This window comes from Malus sylvestris, chromosome 13, assembly GCF_916048215.2.
Source record: "Malus sylvestris chromosome 13, drMalSylv7.2, whole genome shotgun sequence".
NCBI lineage: Eukaryota > Viridiplantae > Streptophyta > Magnoliopsida > Rosales > Rosaceae > Malus > Malus sylvestris.
Window position 1 is genome coordinate 3,893,202 of NC_062272.1, and position 14,589 is coordinate 3,907,790.

Here is a 14,589-nt window from a genome sequence, read left to right on the forward strand (position 1 = left end):
AAATTGAATTTTGAGACAACCCAAATGACCAATTTACCAAGATTGCATAACAATTTATAAGGAAACACCAGATCAATTACAGAAGGTCAAATTATTCTCAAGGCTAAGTTAATACAAATTAATCAGCGATTAGGCGCCAAAGAAACAACGTTGTTTCCAAGTCTTCCAAGATCTTCCATTTCCAATTCAATCACCTGTTACAGCCATTAAGAATTGAGCACGCTGAAACCTACAAACTGATGGAGTGGAGGATTAAACATGTATACATCTACGCTGCATCAAAGAATCCCACTAAGCCATGTCCAACCGTTTGTGAATCACTGCACTTCCTGCAGATGCTTGATTTGCTGCACGGTTACTTCCATAATTCTTTCGGTTTGATTCCCTTGCAATTCTTGAACCAAACTAAAACAGAAACACAGAAAAACCCATGATTAATTCACCTACACCATCAAAGTTCTACGCATGCTAAGCCCCGAAAAAAAATAGGGAGAAACAGGAAAGAGGGAAAGAGAAAAGAACACCTGTATAGCTCTTTTAGGCAGAGAAGCAGCTTCATGCAAACCAAGCAATTCTGCAACCTGCATAGCCACCATAGAATAGGAAAACAATTTAGCGCTTGGTCGAGATTCACAAAGTGAGATAACATTGTATTCAGTAGAATCAGTACACATCAAGTGCAAAAGTAGATCAGACATTACTCAAACACTGAGCAAAGGAATTAGCACTGACCTCTCTCAGAATCTTCTTATCCCCTATCCCACTCGGCTGATCAAGGTTGGTAACCTCCCAGAGAGGAAACCCAAGCAAAATTCTTATAACATCTTCATCCAGGAACGGAAATCTTGCCTAGCACAAATTAAGACCAAAATCAACACGTAACACAAGTCAAGGAGAAAACGAAAGATATGTATCCAAATTGTTAGCAGTACCTCCTTGCGATGGTCAGCAATGCACCTATCATCTCTCCCAAGGTTTCTTTTCCAAATTCTCTGCATGTCCAATTTCATTTCCTCGTTCAGTGCAAGCCAGCTGAAATACAGTAGACTAACAGAATGAGTACCCGAAAACATTTAATACTCTACACCACTGTAATCTAATTACATACCTGCCATTTCTATATTTCGTTCTGTGCCTACCATAGCCAGCGCATTGCTCATCTGCACCCGAACCAACAAGAAGAATCCTAGCCTTGGACTTGTACTTAATGCATCGACAATCCTCATCATTATAATTGGTATTTTCCTCATATACCCATCCATCGCCACCAGCAGCAAGCCACAAAGCTATTCCTATATTCAGGTCCTGCAACACTAAATAACATAAAACACCTATCTGGAAACCTTAGCATACTTGTGATATTAATTCAGTCAAACAGAAGAAAAAAAACAAACAAACAATTATAAAATATCAGCAGGAACATGTCCTGGACAAATGTAATGTACACTAGCCATAGAATGAAATTGAGTACCATGTAGGTGTTGGCAGGATTTATAAGCGACATGACATGCTTTGTTTCAAAGATCAATGTTGACAATTCAGCATTGATCTCCACAAGCTTCCACCTGCATTTCCAATTGCATATTGTAAGGAACACCATAAGCTTTAAGAATGGAGTCAAACCAACAAGGTCTTTAATCCAAAGCTAAGTGATTTTGAGTATGCGGACCATAAACACTTCTCTGAAAAGCACATTATAATGTATCTTTGCATTAAACAAATAATCCACAAGTATGCTATGTTATGCATGTGTTGAGCCAATAACATTAAACTGATATAGATTCGTGAGAAAAGTTTAGTAAGTACTTTCTTGAAGGTGCAATTCTTCTCAGTTCGTTTACTCCTGCCCTGGCAGAGATTCTGTCAGGAGCAGACCGACCATCAAAGCTCACATTAAGTAGATCAATATCATCTGGCAGCAGAAGTTTAAATAAAAAATCAACTCAGCTAAAGATATTACACAATTATTCCACAATGCGATAGGCAAACTCAATTTCTTCAGGCAAAAATTGAACTAAGGCAAAAGAAACTGCTAACCTAGCTTATCCAGCTACACTTACAGCTTGGATCAAGGCACTGATGCAATAATGCTGCAATTATCATAGAATCCAATCCACCGGAAAAAAGAACTGCCACCGGTACAATTTCCTTCCTCATATCAAGCCTACCTGCCTAATAAACATTAAGAAGTTAAAACTTAAAAATACATCATTGAGTATTTAATAGTACCCCAGCACATAGAACCAGAAAGATGACAATTCAATAGAATAAGATTTCTGAACCTGAAAAACTGTGTGCAGTGAAGAGCGACGCATAACAGATTCCCTTAAAGCAATCAGCACCGCCTGTGCTGGCACTGAAATTGAAACTTGTATAGACCCTACTCAGTCAAAACAAAAGGCACAATGACAACCTCAGACAACAAAACCCATAATAAAAGTCATACTGAAAGTTCAGATTTTTCTGACTAACGATTAGATTCCTGCACCAAAGATGATATTAACCTGATTTAATTGGTACTATATCTGAGTTAACCAAGCGCGTATCATGTTTCCCTGTAAGACTCTTCGAATGGGAAATATGTAAATCTTCAGGTTTAGGTTCAACATAAGTTCTCTCCCATTTAATCAGTTCTTCTAGCACAGGATTAGTCCAATCATGCTTTTTCACTTCACCAACCAAAACCCCATCAACATCTGGAGCATCCATAGATATACTGTATATTCCACATCGGAGCTCTTCCCAAAAATTCAGCTTCGTAGTTCCATTTTCAGCTTCAATATCTACAGTCCATTGACGTTATTTATTAATACATACGGTTCCATACTACACAGTCCAAGATTAAGAAACAAGATTGGCAAGAAAAATAAAGCTCTACCGAGCGATATATACCAGAAGAATGTTCATTTGAAGAAACAGGTGAAACAGATGATAGCAGAAGCCGAGAGTCCTCCTCCGTTGGCCAGTGAACAAGAAGACTCCGCCTACCAAACGCATCTCGAGCAAACCACAGAGTTTTTGCACTTTCCTATTGTGGAAAAAGATAAACAACTCAGAAACATATCCAAATTAAGAAAGCTGCTGCAGCAAATGCTGTAAACTAAAACCAAACTTACCACTCGACGTTACCTGCCAATAGATGATAGCCCAAGGCCCTTTGATCCTAGAAAGAACACCTGGAATCGAACCCGAACAGCACTCTCCCAGCAACTGCAGAAGGACTTCGCCATCGTTCTCATCACTACCAATATCTATTCCACCAAAGATTTCACCTTTCAAAAACAACTTTACAGCAGAATCAAAATTCAATATCCAACAGCAAGAAAACTTAAACAAAATGCAATGCTACAACAAAAAAAAAGAAGGAGAAACTCAAAAACAAATGCATACCATTATAAACAAGGATATTCTTGGCCGAATCTATCAATGGCTGAACTACAGGGCTTACTCCCCTGAGCTGCAAAGTGGCACCCAGGAAGTGCAACTCAGCAGACGAACAGGGAACGGTTCTGAAATGGGTACGCAAATGAGGTGTTCGACCATTTTCCAAAGAGAAACAATTGCCTTCATCGCCTTCGCAACTAGACTCCTCCTTTACTTCCCCCTCGATGGAAGACACAATTTCTTTCACCGGGAGACGATTCAAAATGGGTGAATGGAGAAGAAGCTTCGTGCTGCCTAAGCTATCGGGGCCCCTCCTCCGTAAAGCTTCTCTGAGGTCGTCAATGTCGAATGCAAGCTGCTCAGTACCAACAAAGTCGGTTAGCTAAATTGTGAAGCCAAAAAGCTTCGATTTTTCATGGAAAAACAGAAGAAGAAGGAGACTGACTTGGTCGGAGTTGAGGACAGGAAGTGTGGAATTGAGAAATAGGGACGATAGATGAAAACGAATGCCGCAAATGATCAAAGCGATTCCGCACATTTCTGTTGGTGTATGATTGCCACCCACCCTAAACCCTAATTTTTTAAATTTTGGGGGTTTTACTGTTTGCTATTATACATCTCCTCCCAGCAACATGGCATAAAGCACCAATCATAGCCGTTAGATCATAAACTTTTCCATTATCTTAAACAAATCAAGGCCGTCAAGTTTAAATATTTGTACAATATTAATTTATTGGAAAAATTGATGAAAATGATTCGAAAACTTTAAGTTTTAACGATAAAGGCAAAATAAAAAATAAAGTGAATAGTACAAGAATTTTAGTGTAAAAATGTAATTTTTTTGTTAAAATAAACGGTACATAAAGTTTTTCATTAAAATTGGCTAATTTATATAGGTGCTTGCATAAAAGCGTGAATCCGACCAAAAAAAACTCTCCCGAACTGTAAAAATACGAAAAATTCCCTCCAACTCCAGGTAAAGGCAGTTGGCGAGAGAGGAGAACGAATCGTAGGAAAACCCAAACAAATCGCCTACAATAAATCTCAACCTTCGCATCTCCAGATTCTCCCCACCAATTACTACTCTCTATCTCTCTATCCCTCTAATTTTCTCTCTCCTCTCTGGAGTTGGAGCCCCGCAGCGCTTCTTTGGCCCGCACACTCCGACCTGCTGCCGTCATCTGGTGCATTTCGATTCCTCTCTTCTGGGTCGTTGAGTTTTTTGATTGATTGCATTGTATTGTGAACGGACGGTTGTGATTGTTTGAATCCGATTCTGCTGCGTCTTGCTGTTCATAGTTTTCGGATCCGACTTTTGTTTTATTTGCTATTTGATTTAAATACTTGTTTGTTTTTGTAAGGGTTTCTGATTCGTGACGTAAAGTCTGTAGATTTCGGTCCAGAAACAAAACAAAAAGAAAAAGATTGTAAATTTGGATCATATCATTTTTATTTAATTCCGTTATAAAATTTAACAATAACTTTGTATTTGCAGAGATGGCAAATCAATCAGAAAACCGACCTACAGCAACGGACGTGGGCAATATTTTCATAAACCAATATTATGATTTCTTTCAAAACGATCCTCAGGTGCTCCATAAATTTTACCAGGACTCAAGTGTGCTATCTCGTCCTGGACCAGATGGTTCGACGACGACAGTGACAACTATGGAAGTATGTCTTGTAAAAAGTTTAGTAGTTTCTTTACAGATTCTCATTACCTTGTGATTTTAAGATAACCGGTATGACATGAAACGACATGAACACGACAAACTCGACCCGTTTGCCAGCCCTAATGGGAATTGGTTGGGGGATTGGATTGTTAATATGGTGGCCTTTAGCTGTTCTTTCTTGCTTCTTTTGCCTGCATTGGTCTTTGGCAGCTTTAGTTGTTAAAAATTTTCATGTTGGCATTCATTCCGGTTTTCCGCTTTCCCTTGTTTCTCTATTAGCTCAAATTTTAGGGGTGTTTAAGCAGCGTGTTTGTGTTGACCAGAGTTCGTATTCTGATGATTTAATCGGTCTTTGTTTTGAAATAGGGCATTGAGAGCATGCTACTGTCCTTGGGCTACCATAATTATGGTGATTTAGAGATATCGACTACTGATTCTCAGTTTTCATTCAATGGTGGAGTGATTGTTTTAGTGACTGGGTATTTAACTGGGGATGACAACGTGCGAAGAAATTTTACTCAAACTTTCTTTCTTGCCCCGCAACACAACGGATACTTTGTCTTGAACGATATCTTTAAATATGTGGATGTTGTGCCAAGTAATGTCGATGAAAATACACCAGAAGCTCCAGTGCCCTCGAACCATGGTATGTTATATGGTGTAGGTGCTGGTTTGCTGGTTGGTTGTTGCTTCACTTTTTGGAAAACAAATTATTTATGGATATTATGTTATCAGTTGTTACAGAGCCCGCTGCCGTTGCTGATCAGCCCGTGGTCAGTCAAACTACATCTGTGGAGGTTAAAAATACTAATGGAATGAGAGGGAATGATGTGATGGAAATTATTCCGGAACCTGTTACTAAATATAGTGTTAGTGCTGATGATCCCATTGAATCAAGACGGAGTGTTGCCCTGAAAGAAACGGAAGCCACAGCTTCTAACACCCAGAATGATGCTCCGAAGAAGTCTTTTGCAGCGGTGGTGAGTTATTGTTTGGGGTATCTTGTAGTTGGAACTTGGCATCACTCGACTTGTACTTATTATCTGATTGTTTGTTTGGTTCAGGTGACTGCTTTGAGTGAGAATAAAGCTCCATTTGTTGTGAGGACACCTGCACGAACACCTGCACCCAAACCTGTTGAGCAACCGCGTGCACCTGTAACGCCTGAAGCTTTAACTCCCCGAAACAACACTGCTATGGAAAAGAATAATGTCCCTGCAGGTTGATATTCCTTTTACGGTGTAGTATTAACATTCACCTGTTTTGTCTCTGCCAATTTACGAGGTGTTAATAACTTTCTCGCTGTTGGGGAAAAGTATTCATACATTGTACCCTTCTTATTTACTGTTGCAGTTAAGTCTCATGCCATTTTCGTCGCCAAGTTGCCCATGGATGCGACTCGTGAAGAACTGGAGAAGGTATTCAAGCCTTACGGACCCATCAAGCGCAACGGGATTCAAGTTAGAAGCAACTGGGTATGCTCTACGTTTTCTGTGTATTCTTCTTGAATTAACCCTTTTGGTTTATTGCTACTTACTCCTCGCGCATTACACTTTGCGTATCCAGAATCAGGGAAACTGTTTCGGGTTTGTGGAATTTGAATCTGCTGACTCCATGCAACGTGCGCTTAAAGCATCTCCGATCAAATGCGGCGAATATGAGCTACACGTTGAAGAAAGACGAGGCAAGTTGAAACGTTATTCATTGCTTCCTCAATTATGCGCATTTCTCTTGTACAAAATTCAAATATTCTCACGATCTCTTTTATTCATACAGCCGGCGACAAAGGAAGGTTCTCATCAGGAAGGGGTGGCTACCGAAATGACAACTTTAGGGGCCGCGAGAACTATGGGCGTGATAATTACACCGAAGGCCGCGGGAACCACAATGAAGGCCGCGGTAACTACAATGAAGGCCGCGGGAACTACAATGTAGGCCGCGGGAACTACAGTGGAGGCCGTGGTTATGGAAGAGACGATCAGGAGAAGAGGGGCGAATACCGTGAAATATCTGGTTCAGCAGCGAGGGGGAATGCCGGGCGCAATGCAGAAGATTATCAGAACCACAAGTCTTACCAGAATGGAGGAAACGCTCCTCGTCAAACTGCGAAATCCGCTGCTGCTTAAATTAGACTAAGGAACTTAAAACATAAGAAGCTTATTTACTTGGAGAGATTTCATACAAAAGGCATTAATTTTTGGTAGGCACAAGTTAGAGAGCGGCCATGTTACTTAGTAGGTCTTTGACCTTTCTGAGTTTTCCCCAGTTTTTTTATTATTCTCTTATCTCTTTTTTTTTTGGTCTAAAAAAATGTTTGAACAAGCAATAGCCCTGAAAGGATCGCTAATGAAATACCGTATTTAGAAGCTCATTTACACCGCAATGTAGACAAAAATGGAATTGTGATGCTGGGAGAAACTATATTTTGGTGGAATAATTATTGTTGGAGGTTTCATATTTATGCTGCTGATTTTCCATCATATGTTTTTTGGTCTAAAAATGTACGTCGAGCAGATTTATGTGTAGTTAATCAAGTTATCTTATACAAAATAATTTTAATTATACTAAATTATCGCTTGAATAGAGGATTGAGTCATGATATAACGGAAAATATTACTTTTTCGGTGCTAAAAGATCACGAATTCAAATGATGTGAAAAGCGATTGATGATTTTTCCGACACGAGTCTTTTTAGCCTAAGATCGCCCTTCTTTTTGTCGCTCGAATAAAAGATGCAAGCGCTTGTGGCGTTTGTTGGTGCCACGCTTTCCTTCAACTTGTGGGGATAGATACAAGTTACAACGCCTTTCCAGACGGTGCACGTAGCAGCGGGGGTATTTTAGTCCTTTCGGACATGGTGCAAGACACACCTGTACGTTATTGTGGATTGCGAACACGTGGCGACCAGAAGTGTCGGAGAATCTTTCGTCACTCCACTTCAACATCAAGTACGTGTCGTATCAGATCATCATCTCTACAAGATCCCCTTCTTTATTCCCTTTTTTCTCTCTTTCTTGACCATTTTTCTCTCTTTTCTCTTTTCTTTTTCGCTTACTATTATCTGTTTCATGGCATTTCTTTTGGCTTTTTGAATTTTTATTTTTAATCAATATTTAATAATTGAAAAAACATCAATTTTCTTATCTTTATTAATTAATGAAATCCTGTTTATCGATCAAAAGATGATGAAAAGATAACTTAATATTCTATTACATAAAAAAATGATGGGCAATAATGTAATTTCATATGTCTAAATTTTACTATTTTTTATTAAAGCTCACCTACATGTGATGTTAAAATACATTTAATATTAAAATAAAAAATCCAAAAACAAAAATTTCCCACTTCTCTCACGTTATCTCTCTCTCCCTCTCTCCTCATATTCTAAAAAAAAAATGTGTTTATACACACAAAATGTGTAAGCAAATTATAGTAATTAATTCAAGAAACTGATTATTAGCAGAAAATTAGAATTATCATTTCAAAAATCTTATTTTCACTTCAAATTTTTTATAATTAAAAAAAATATTCGTGAAGAATGCAAAATAATTCTTAAAGTGCTAATAAAGTTATCTTATTTCACACTATTTCGTTTATTCTATTTATTAAAAAATGAATAAATTGACACTTTAAAATTTTTATTGTACACCTTTGATAAATGTATTTTTTTTAATGAGCAATATTTTATCCACTAAGATGTGAGAAAGTAGGTTAAGTTTCAAAATAAGCTAGCAATAATATGATTCAAATTCGACTTTAGCGAGAATCAAACCTAAGACATTTCATTTACAAGTGAAGAGAAGTACCACTATAATATAGTAGTAAGTAACATTTGTATTTTAATTTTTAAATATTAGAAATTTAAAGTCCAAATTTTTGTAAAAGAGAGGGGGGGACCACCCATCCACTTCGACACGTATCCATTTCCGGCCTTAGACGTGGCACCGCCTAGTTCTTTTACTATTTATAAGGTGGGAAACCACAACTTGCCACTGCGGGTCCCGCTTCGTTACTCATGAATAACACGATGACGACATGTTTCTTGTTTGGAAGCACGTGCATCACACTCTACTCGCCCGATCTCTCCTTTCTTCATCGTTGACTTTTTTGGTAACAAATGTTGACTACACCGTCATACTTTTGAAATTGGTAGAAACTTCAAAGTTCGCCCGCCAACTCGCGTGCTATTTCTTTTACTAGAAGATAAAAGTGTGAAGCATACATAATACATATATCGTTTTCTAACCCTAGATGAATCCCACACACTGTAAATTTAAAAAGTTTGAAAAATATATATACAACAACAGAGAAATTAGAGTGAAATGTAACAAAGAAAAAAAGAGAAAAAAAAAGGACAAAAAATGTGGATTTAAAAAAGAAAATTAGAAATGATATGGTGACATGTAACTCACGATTTTTTATATGATTGCTCAAGATTTTAATGCAGAATTTACTCTATTTCAAATCTATATGTATTAGTAGACACGAAAAGTAGGAATCTGATGCCTCTATTCGTTTATAAATTGTATTTTTATTTTTCGTATCTACATAATTTATAATGAGATTTTAACATTCTAGAACGCCAATAGCCCATATGTTAACAACCATGCGTGTTTTCTTGTTATTTAATAGTCTACTTGGCAGACTCAGGAAAAGACACTAGTGAAACGATGGATTTAAAAAACAGCATGATTTATTATTTCGTCGTATCTTGGTAGGAGTTGTAAGATAATCTACCTATAAAGCACGGCTATAGTAACTTAACCTAAAAAGCTATAATAAAAAATGGTTCCATGTTATACAGGTTTGGATATTGAAAAATAATATCGTACAAGTTATAACCTTAATTAATAATATAAAAACTCACAACAAATTAAATTATCAGATTTAAATCTGTTTAGCTAAGAAGATGATAGAGAGAAGAGTAATATCATGCTGTTAGTCAAATAATTGAAACGACAGCTATGGCCTAAGCACGACCAAGAATAAACAAACACAAGTGGACAAGTAGCTGAAGAGATATGTTCGATTCTATAATTTTATGACGTGCTCAGACCATTGCTGTAAAACGTTATTATTTTACTCAAATTATATCATATTTTTTCACGAACATTAACTATAGACTGTTTCTAAATAATAACGCGTAAAATATAACAACACATGACGGTGTTGTTCTGTTCATCCTGAAAATATTATAAGCACCGGCAGCAGCAGCAGAGTTTAACTAGACCCAAAACCTACGCCGAGGAACTTTACGAGGCCAAACCAGTCCCGCCCACGTGTCTCGTAAGCGCTGTCCATGTTAGACCGACACGTGGTTCTATCCCCCTCATTCAGTCTCCTCCCGAAACGTGTCTCTGGAAGGACAGGTTACTGTTACTGTGGAGACGACAAAAAGAGAATGCCGGTCAGGCTACGTGTCGCCACGCTATTCCTCAAATCAGCCACTTGGCTCCGCCCAAGTAGTTCTTGCTTGTCAAAACGCCAAGGGCATTTTCGGAAATCCAACAGAAAATCGCCCCACAATCTCCCTCTCCGGTCTCTGCTTTTCTTTCTTTCCCCTTTCGTCCTCACTCTTTTGTTTTTCTCTCGATCTTCATTTTTTTTTCTCAGCCAATTTTCTGGGAGTTTACAGTATCCGTAATCTCGGATATCTCTCAACTCGGGAATTAAACTCGGCCGAGTTGAAAACGGACGACTCATAAAGAAGCAGAGAGAGAGAGAAACGGCTTTCTTTGATGGGTCGTTTCTGAATCGGATTTTGAACTGAAAGCTGCGAAGGTAGTCGTTCTGCCATCTTAAACAAGTTTCTGCTGATTCAGATAAAAGCTTCAACCTTTCGAATCTGCAGATACACATATATAGCTTCTGAAGCATATATACGCACTCATATATATATATATATATATATATATATATATATATCTGTTTTTTCCATGGGGGAAGCTAATGAAAGGAGAAGGAGAGCAATGGAAAATCTCTCTCTGCAAATGGATAAGTACCCGAGAGATTTGCTGCAGAGATTAATGTGCAGAAGCAACGACGCAACGACGCAGTTGCAATATGCAGAGGCTAACGAAGAAGAAGAGTCGGATGAGCTGGAGTTGAATCTCGGGCTTTCGTTGGGCGGCCGATTCGGGGTCGACAAGAGTGCCAAAAACAAACTAATCCGATCTTCGTCGATTGCCGGGACGATGCCGTTTGTGAGGGACGACAACGAAGCGACTGCGCCGTCGTACACGGCGGGGCTGATGAGGACGTCTTCGCTTCCGGCGGAGGCGGAGGAGGAGTGGAGGAAGAGGAAGGAGTTGCAGACGCTGAGGCGGTTGGAGGCGAAAAGGAGGAGGTCGGAGAAGCAGAGGAACTCAAAGGCCGAGAAAGAAGGGGGTTCTGTGGAGGAGGAAAAGCGCGAACTTGAGGGCTCAGTTGGGCCCAATTCGGCGGGTGGTAGGGGTAATCGGACGGCAGGGCCGCCTTTCGGGTTGCCTAGTTGGGTTGCGGCAGCAGTTGCTAGGCAAGCTGCTAGTGGCAGTGGCAGTGGCAGTGGCGGTGGCGGAGTGGAAAAAAATGCATTCACGAAATTCAATGGTGAGATTTTGAGTGGGTTGCAAGGATTTGGAGGACAACCCATTTTGCAGGCCTCGGCGGAGTCGCAAGGCGGAAGCTCATCGGGGATGTCGGAATTGGAGAGTAAACCTCTTCAAGGTATTTCAATTTTTCTTAATTCGGTTTCTCAATCTGAATTTTGATGAATTTTTTTCGATTGAAATTCAGTTGTTAAGTGATTGGTTTTACTATACTATGGTCTGAAGTATTCCTCTTCGCTTAAAAGGAGAGATCTTATGTTCGAATTTATTGGATGGCAAATTGAAAACCAAATTAGGCTGTTTATTGTATGACTTAGCGCCTATATAAAAGTATCGATGGATTCAAAATATAAAAAATAAAAAAAAGTGATTGGTTTTACTTTGATTAGGTGGGTTCTTTTGTTTTGTTTTGGACTAGGATTATAGGAGTGTCGGACAAGTCTGCTACTTTAGAAGATGGCGTCTTGAGTTGTTTTCCCATGTAGCCTTTCTCTTTTGTTCATTGTTGTAGATTGGTGTGTTTTAATCACGTGTGTGCTCGCTCTTTTTAGTTAATGGAGTGCGATGCAAAGTTGGGTTGCTTTTAAAATTTGGGGACATGAGTTTCTCAGCTTAACTCACCTAAACGGTTGTTTTCTGTTCGTTACGGTTTAGTTTCCAGAAAGTGATTGATCACACAGACTCAATTCGATATGAAACACAGAAAGAACTTTTGGCGGAAGCTCCTTTTGGAAGGGATGTGTCACCAACGTCAAGTTGATCGGGAAATTTAGGTTTAGCTCAAAACTACAAACACTAAATGGAGGACATGGGGTAGTATGGTACCCGAAAGTTCACTTTATAACATCTAAAGGTTGCTAGTTGTTAGCGAATAGGCCGACAATGCATATCAAGCTAAACTTTCTTAGAGCTAAAGTCTCTCCTTAGCATTGTTTTTGAATTTGAAAAGGATGTGTCTTGTGGCTGCATTTTTGTAAGATGCAGGTAGGGATCGCTTTCGTTTCCAAGTGAGATTCACGATGTAGCTGATCGGAGTTCACCTTCCACCCTCATGCATGATAGATTTTATCTGAGAATTTCCCAAGGGGAGCGGAAAATGATGTTGTAGTTATACAAGAATGTCGTTGCAGCACATGCTGCAGCAGCTGCACTGATCTCTAACCTGTTCATTGCTGCCGGATACGTAACTGAGGCAGTACAGGGTGCAATTACCACCAGTGATTCGTTCACCTGGATTGTGGACAAACTGAGATGCGGTATGAGCAATCTAGAGAAGTAAATATCAAAGTTTCTAGTGCTCAGTGGAAGTTGTTTTCCATTTGATATTGCAGCCTAAACCGAGATGCATAGCATTCTGACCAAAATGAAATATTGATTAGCTTATCCTAGGAACTGTACTCTTATGATGTAGTCAGGTAGTCTATGGAAGTAGCTTTCTTGTCTGAAGCTGGCTTCTTTCTATCCGTCTTCGTCGATGTGAAAACCTTGTTCGTTGGGATGGATTGATATGTAGTTCAAGAGGCTCTTACCTGCAGTGTCTTCAAATTTCGAAATTTGCTAATGTGAATTTGAATGTTGAAATCATAGATTCCACAAACAGGTGAAGGAGAAGAAACAAAAGAGGTAACACTGCTACTTCTAACCTCATAGTTTTCCCTTCACATCACAGGAACCAGCAGCTGCGGTGAAGCAAGAAACCCTACACCCGCTAGCAACCAGTCGCTTCAAGAACGAAGTAAAAACACCGTTGGCTCTTCAGGCACGGGAACAACAGACGACGCATCCAGAACTCCCAAACCCGACATAGAGAACCCGTCTAGGAAGCCAAATACGCAAGAAAACAGCAAAAGGGAAACGAGCAGGAACGGGATGGAGGACATGCCTTGTGTTTTCACGAAAGGGGACGGCCCAAATGGTAGAAAAGTTGAGGGGATTCTGTACCGATATGGGAAGGGAGAGGAAGTGAGAATAATGTGTATATGCCATGGAAGCTTTCTGTCTCCGGCGGAGTTCGTGAAGCATGCAGGAGGGAGCGATGTCACTAACCCACTTAGGCATATTGTTGTAAACCCAGCTGCCACTTCCTTTTTGTAAACAAAAAGGAGAGAAATTTAAATTTGATATATATATTTTTTGTTTGTTTATTTATTTTTATTTTTGGTGAGTTCTAGGTATTGAATTTAAATAAATTAATATCTATGCACGACAGCAGTGTGTTGCGTGTTCATGGTATCCGCGATTGTCTTCGTCTCTAAAATATAGCTTTCTTTTTTCCTTAAAGCTTTATATATTTCTCTTATAAGTTTAGAAGAGTCGAATATGGTGTCGTCTTTTTCTTACAACGTCTAGTTTCTCTTTACGATCCGAAACACCCCGAATCCATTTCTTTTAATCAAGAATTGTTGGTCATGACGTTTGAACTCAAAATCTCCTCCAGCGAAGTGAAAGATTGAATCGCATTAGACGGAACGATTAAAGGTCGTACCCAGTGCACAAGGCTCCCGCTTTACGCAGGATTTGGGAGAGGTGAATGTCGGCTAGCCTTACCTCCATTTATGGAGAGGCTGCTCTCAAGTCTGGAACCCGAAACTTACCGCTCATGGACGAAGGCACTTGCCATCGCATCAAGTGCGACCCCTAAAATTTATAATTTAGAGCAGTTCCAGCCTTGTAAATAGGCCGGGGGACAGGGGAGAAGAAAAGGTCCGAGGGCCTGTCAAGTTGCTCCAGCCATGAAGAGCCCGAGCTCGTGGAGAAGGCCCGAGCAGGGGGCCTGTCAATTTGTGACAGCCCCGGAGCCCGAGCTCCAAGCCCATTTTTTATTTTTTTCTGTCAAGCGCGTGCACCCCACTCGCGCGTGGGGGCGCGTCGCCCGACAACTTTTCAGAAAAGCATACGACTTTTCAAAATGTCATAGTTACCGTTGGGAAGCCACGTGGCTTCCCA

General features: G+C 39.7%; 3 protein-coding genes across 4 annotated transcripts; 2 read left to right on the forward strand and 1 right to left on the reverse strand.

The window, feature by feature from the left end:
* Positions 1-25: 25 nt before the first annotated feature.
* On the reverse strand, positions 26-3,967 carry LOC126594985 (uncharacterized). Of its 2 annotated transcripts, none has more exons than XM_050261284.1 (14): positions 3,830-3,967; positions 3,391-3,739; positions 3,130-3,272; positions 2,893-3,028; positions 2,505-2,783; positions 2,283-2,380; positions 2,061-2,172; positions 1,807-1,912; positions 1,472-1,565; positions 1,109-1,305; positions 933-1,032; positions 733-849; positions 525-581; positions 26-405 (listed from the first exon to the last, which is right to left on the reverse strand). In XM_050261284.1, exons 1-14 carry the CDS (start codon positions 3,920-3,922, stop codon positions 292-294), a joined length of 1,995 nt encoding a protein of 664 aa, XP_050117241.1. In that variant the 5' UTR covers positions 3,923-3,967; the 3' UTR covers positions 26-291. The 2 variants fall into 2 exon arrangements, with proteins under 2 accessions (XP_050117241.1, XP_050117242.1); XM_050261285.1 differs by having other exon boundaries at positions 3,130-3,251; positions 3,830-3,959.
* Positions 3,968-4,333: 366 nt separating this feature from the next.
* On the forward strand, positions 4,334-7,539 carry LOC126594987 (nuclear transport factor 2-like). The gene is made up of 8 exons (XM_050261286.1): positions 4,334-4,568; positions 4,880-5,058; positions 5,424-5,703; positions 5,793-6,037; positions 6,122-6,278; positions 6,411-6,532; positions 6,624-6,741; positions 6,834-7,539. Exons 2-8 carry the CDS (start codon positions 4,882-4,884, stop codon positions 7,181-7,183), a joined length of 1,449 nt encoding a protein of 482 aa, XP_050117243.1. The 5' UTR covers positions 4,334-4,568; positions 4,880-4,881; the 3' UTR covers positions 7,184-7,539.
* Positions 7,540-10,593: 3,054 nt separating this feature from the next.
* On the forward strand, positions 10,594-13,875 carry LOC126594988 (ninja-family protein AFP3). Its single transcript, XM_050261287.1, has 2 exons — positions 10,594-11,761; positions 13,313-13,875. Exons 1-2 carry the CDS (start codon positions 10,993-10,995, stop codon positions 13,735-13,737), a joined length of 1,194 nt encoding a protein of 397 aa, XP_050117244.1. The 5' UTR covers positions 10,594-10,992; the 3' UTR covers positions 13,738-13,875.
* The last annotated feature ends 714 nt before the right edge of the window (positions 13,876-14,589 follow it).

Coding starts and splice junctions, on each gene's coding strand:
- LOC126594985 (XM_050261284.1), bottom strand. CDS start 3,922: ATGTGCGGAATCGCTTTGATCATTTGCGGCATTCGTTTTCATCTATCG. Junction 2,173..2,282: donor CACTGCACACAGTTTTTCAG/GTTCAGAAATCT, acceptor AATGTTTATTAG/GCAGGTAGGCTTGATATGAG. Junction 1,033..1,108: donor ACGAAATATAGAAATGGCAG/GTATGTAATTAG, acceptor ACTGTATTTCAG/CTGGCTTGCACTGAACGAGG.
- LOC126594987 (XM_050261286.1), top strand. CDS start 4,882: ATGGCAAATCAATCAGAAAACCGACCTACAGCAACGGACGTGGGCAAT. Junction 6,038..6,121: donor AGAAGTCTTTTGCAGCGGTG/GTGAGTTATTGT, acceptor TGTTTGGTTCAG/GTGACTGCTTTGAGTGAGAA. Junction 6,742..6,833: donor ACACGTTGAAGAAAGACGAG/GCAAGTTGAAAC, acceptor TTATTCATACAG/CCGGCGACAAAGGAAGGTTC.
- LOC126594988 (XM_050261287.1), top strand. CDS start 10,993: ATGGGGGAAGCTAATGAAAGGAGAAGGAGAGCAATGGAAAATCTCTCT. Junction 11,762..13,312: donor GGAGAGTAAACCTCTTCAAG/GTATTTCAATTT, acceptor TTCACATCACAG/GAACCAGCAGCTGCGGTGAA.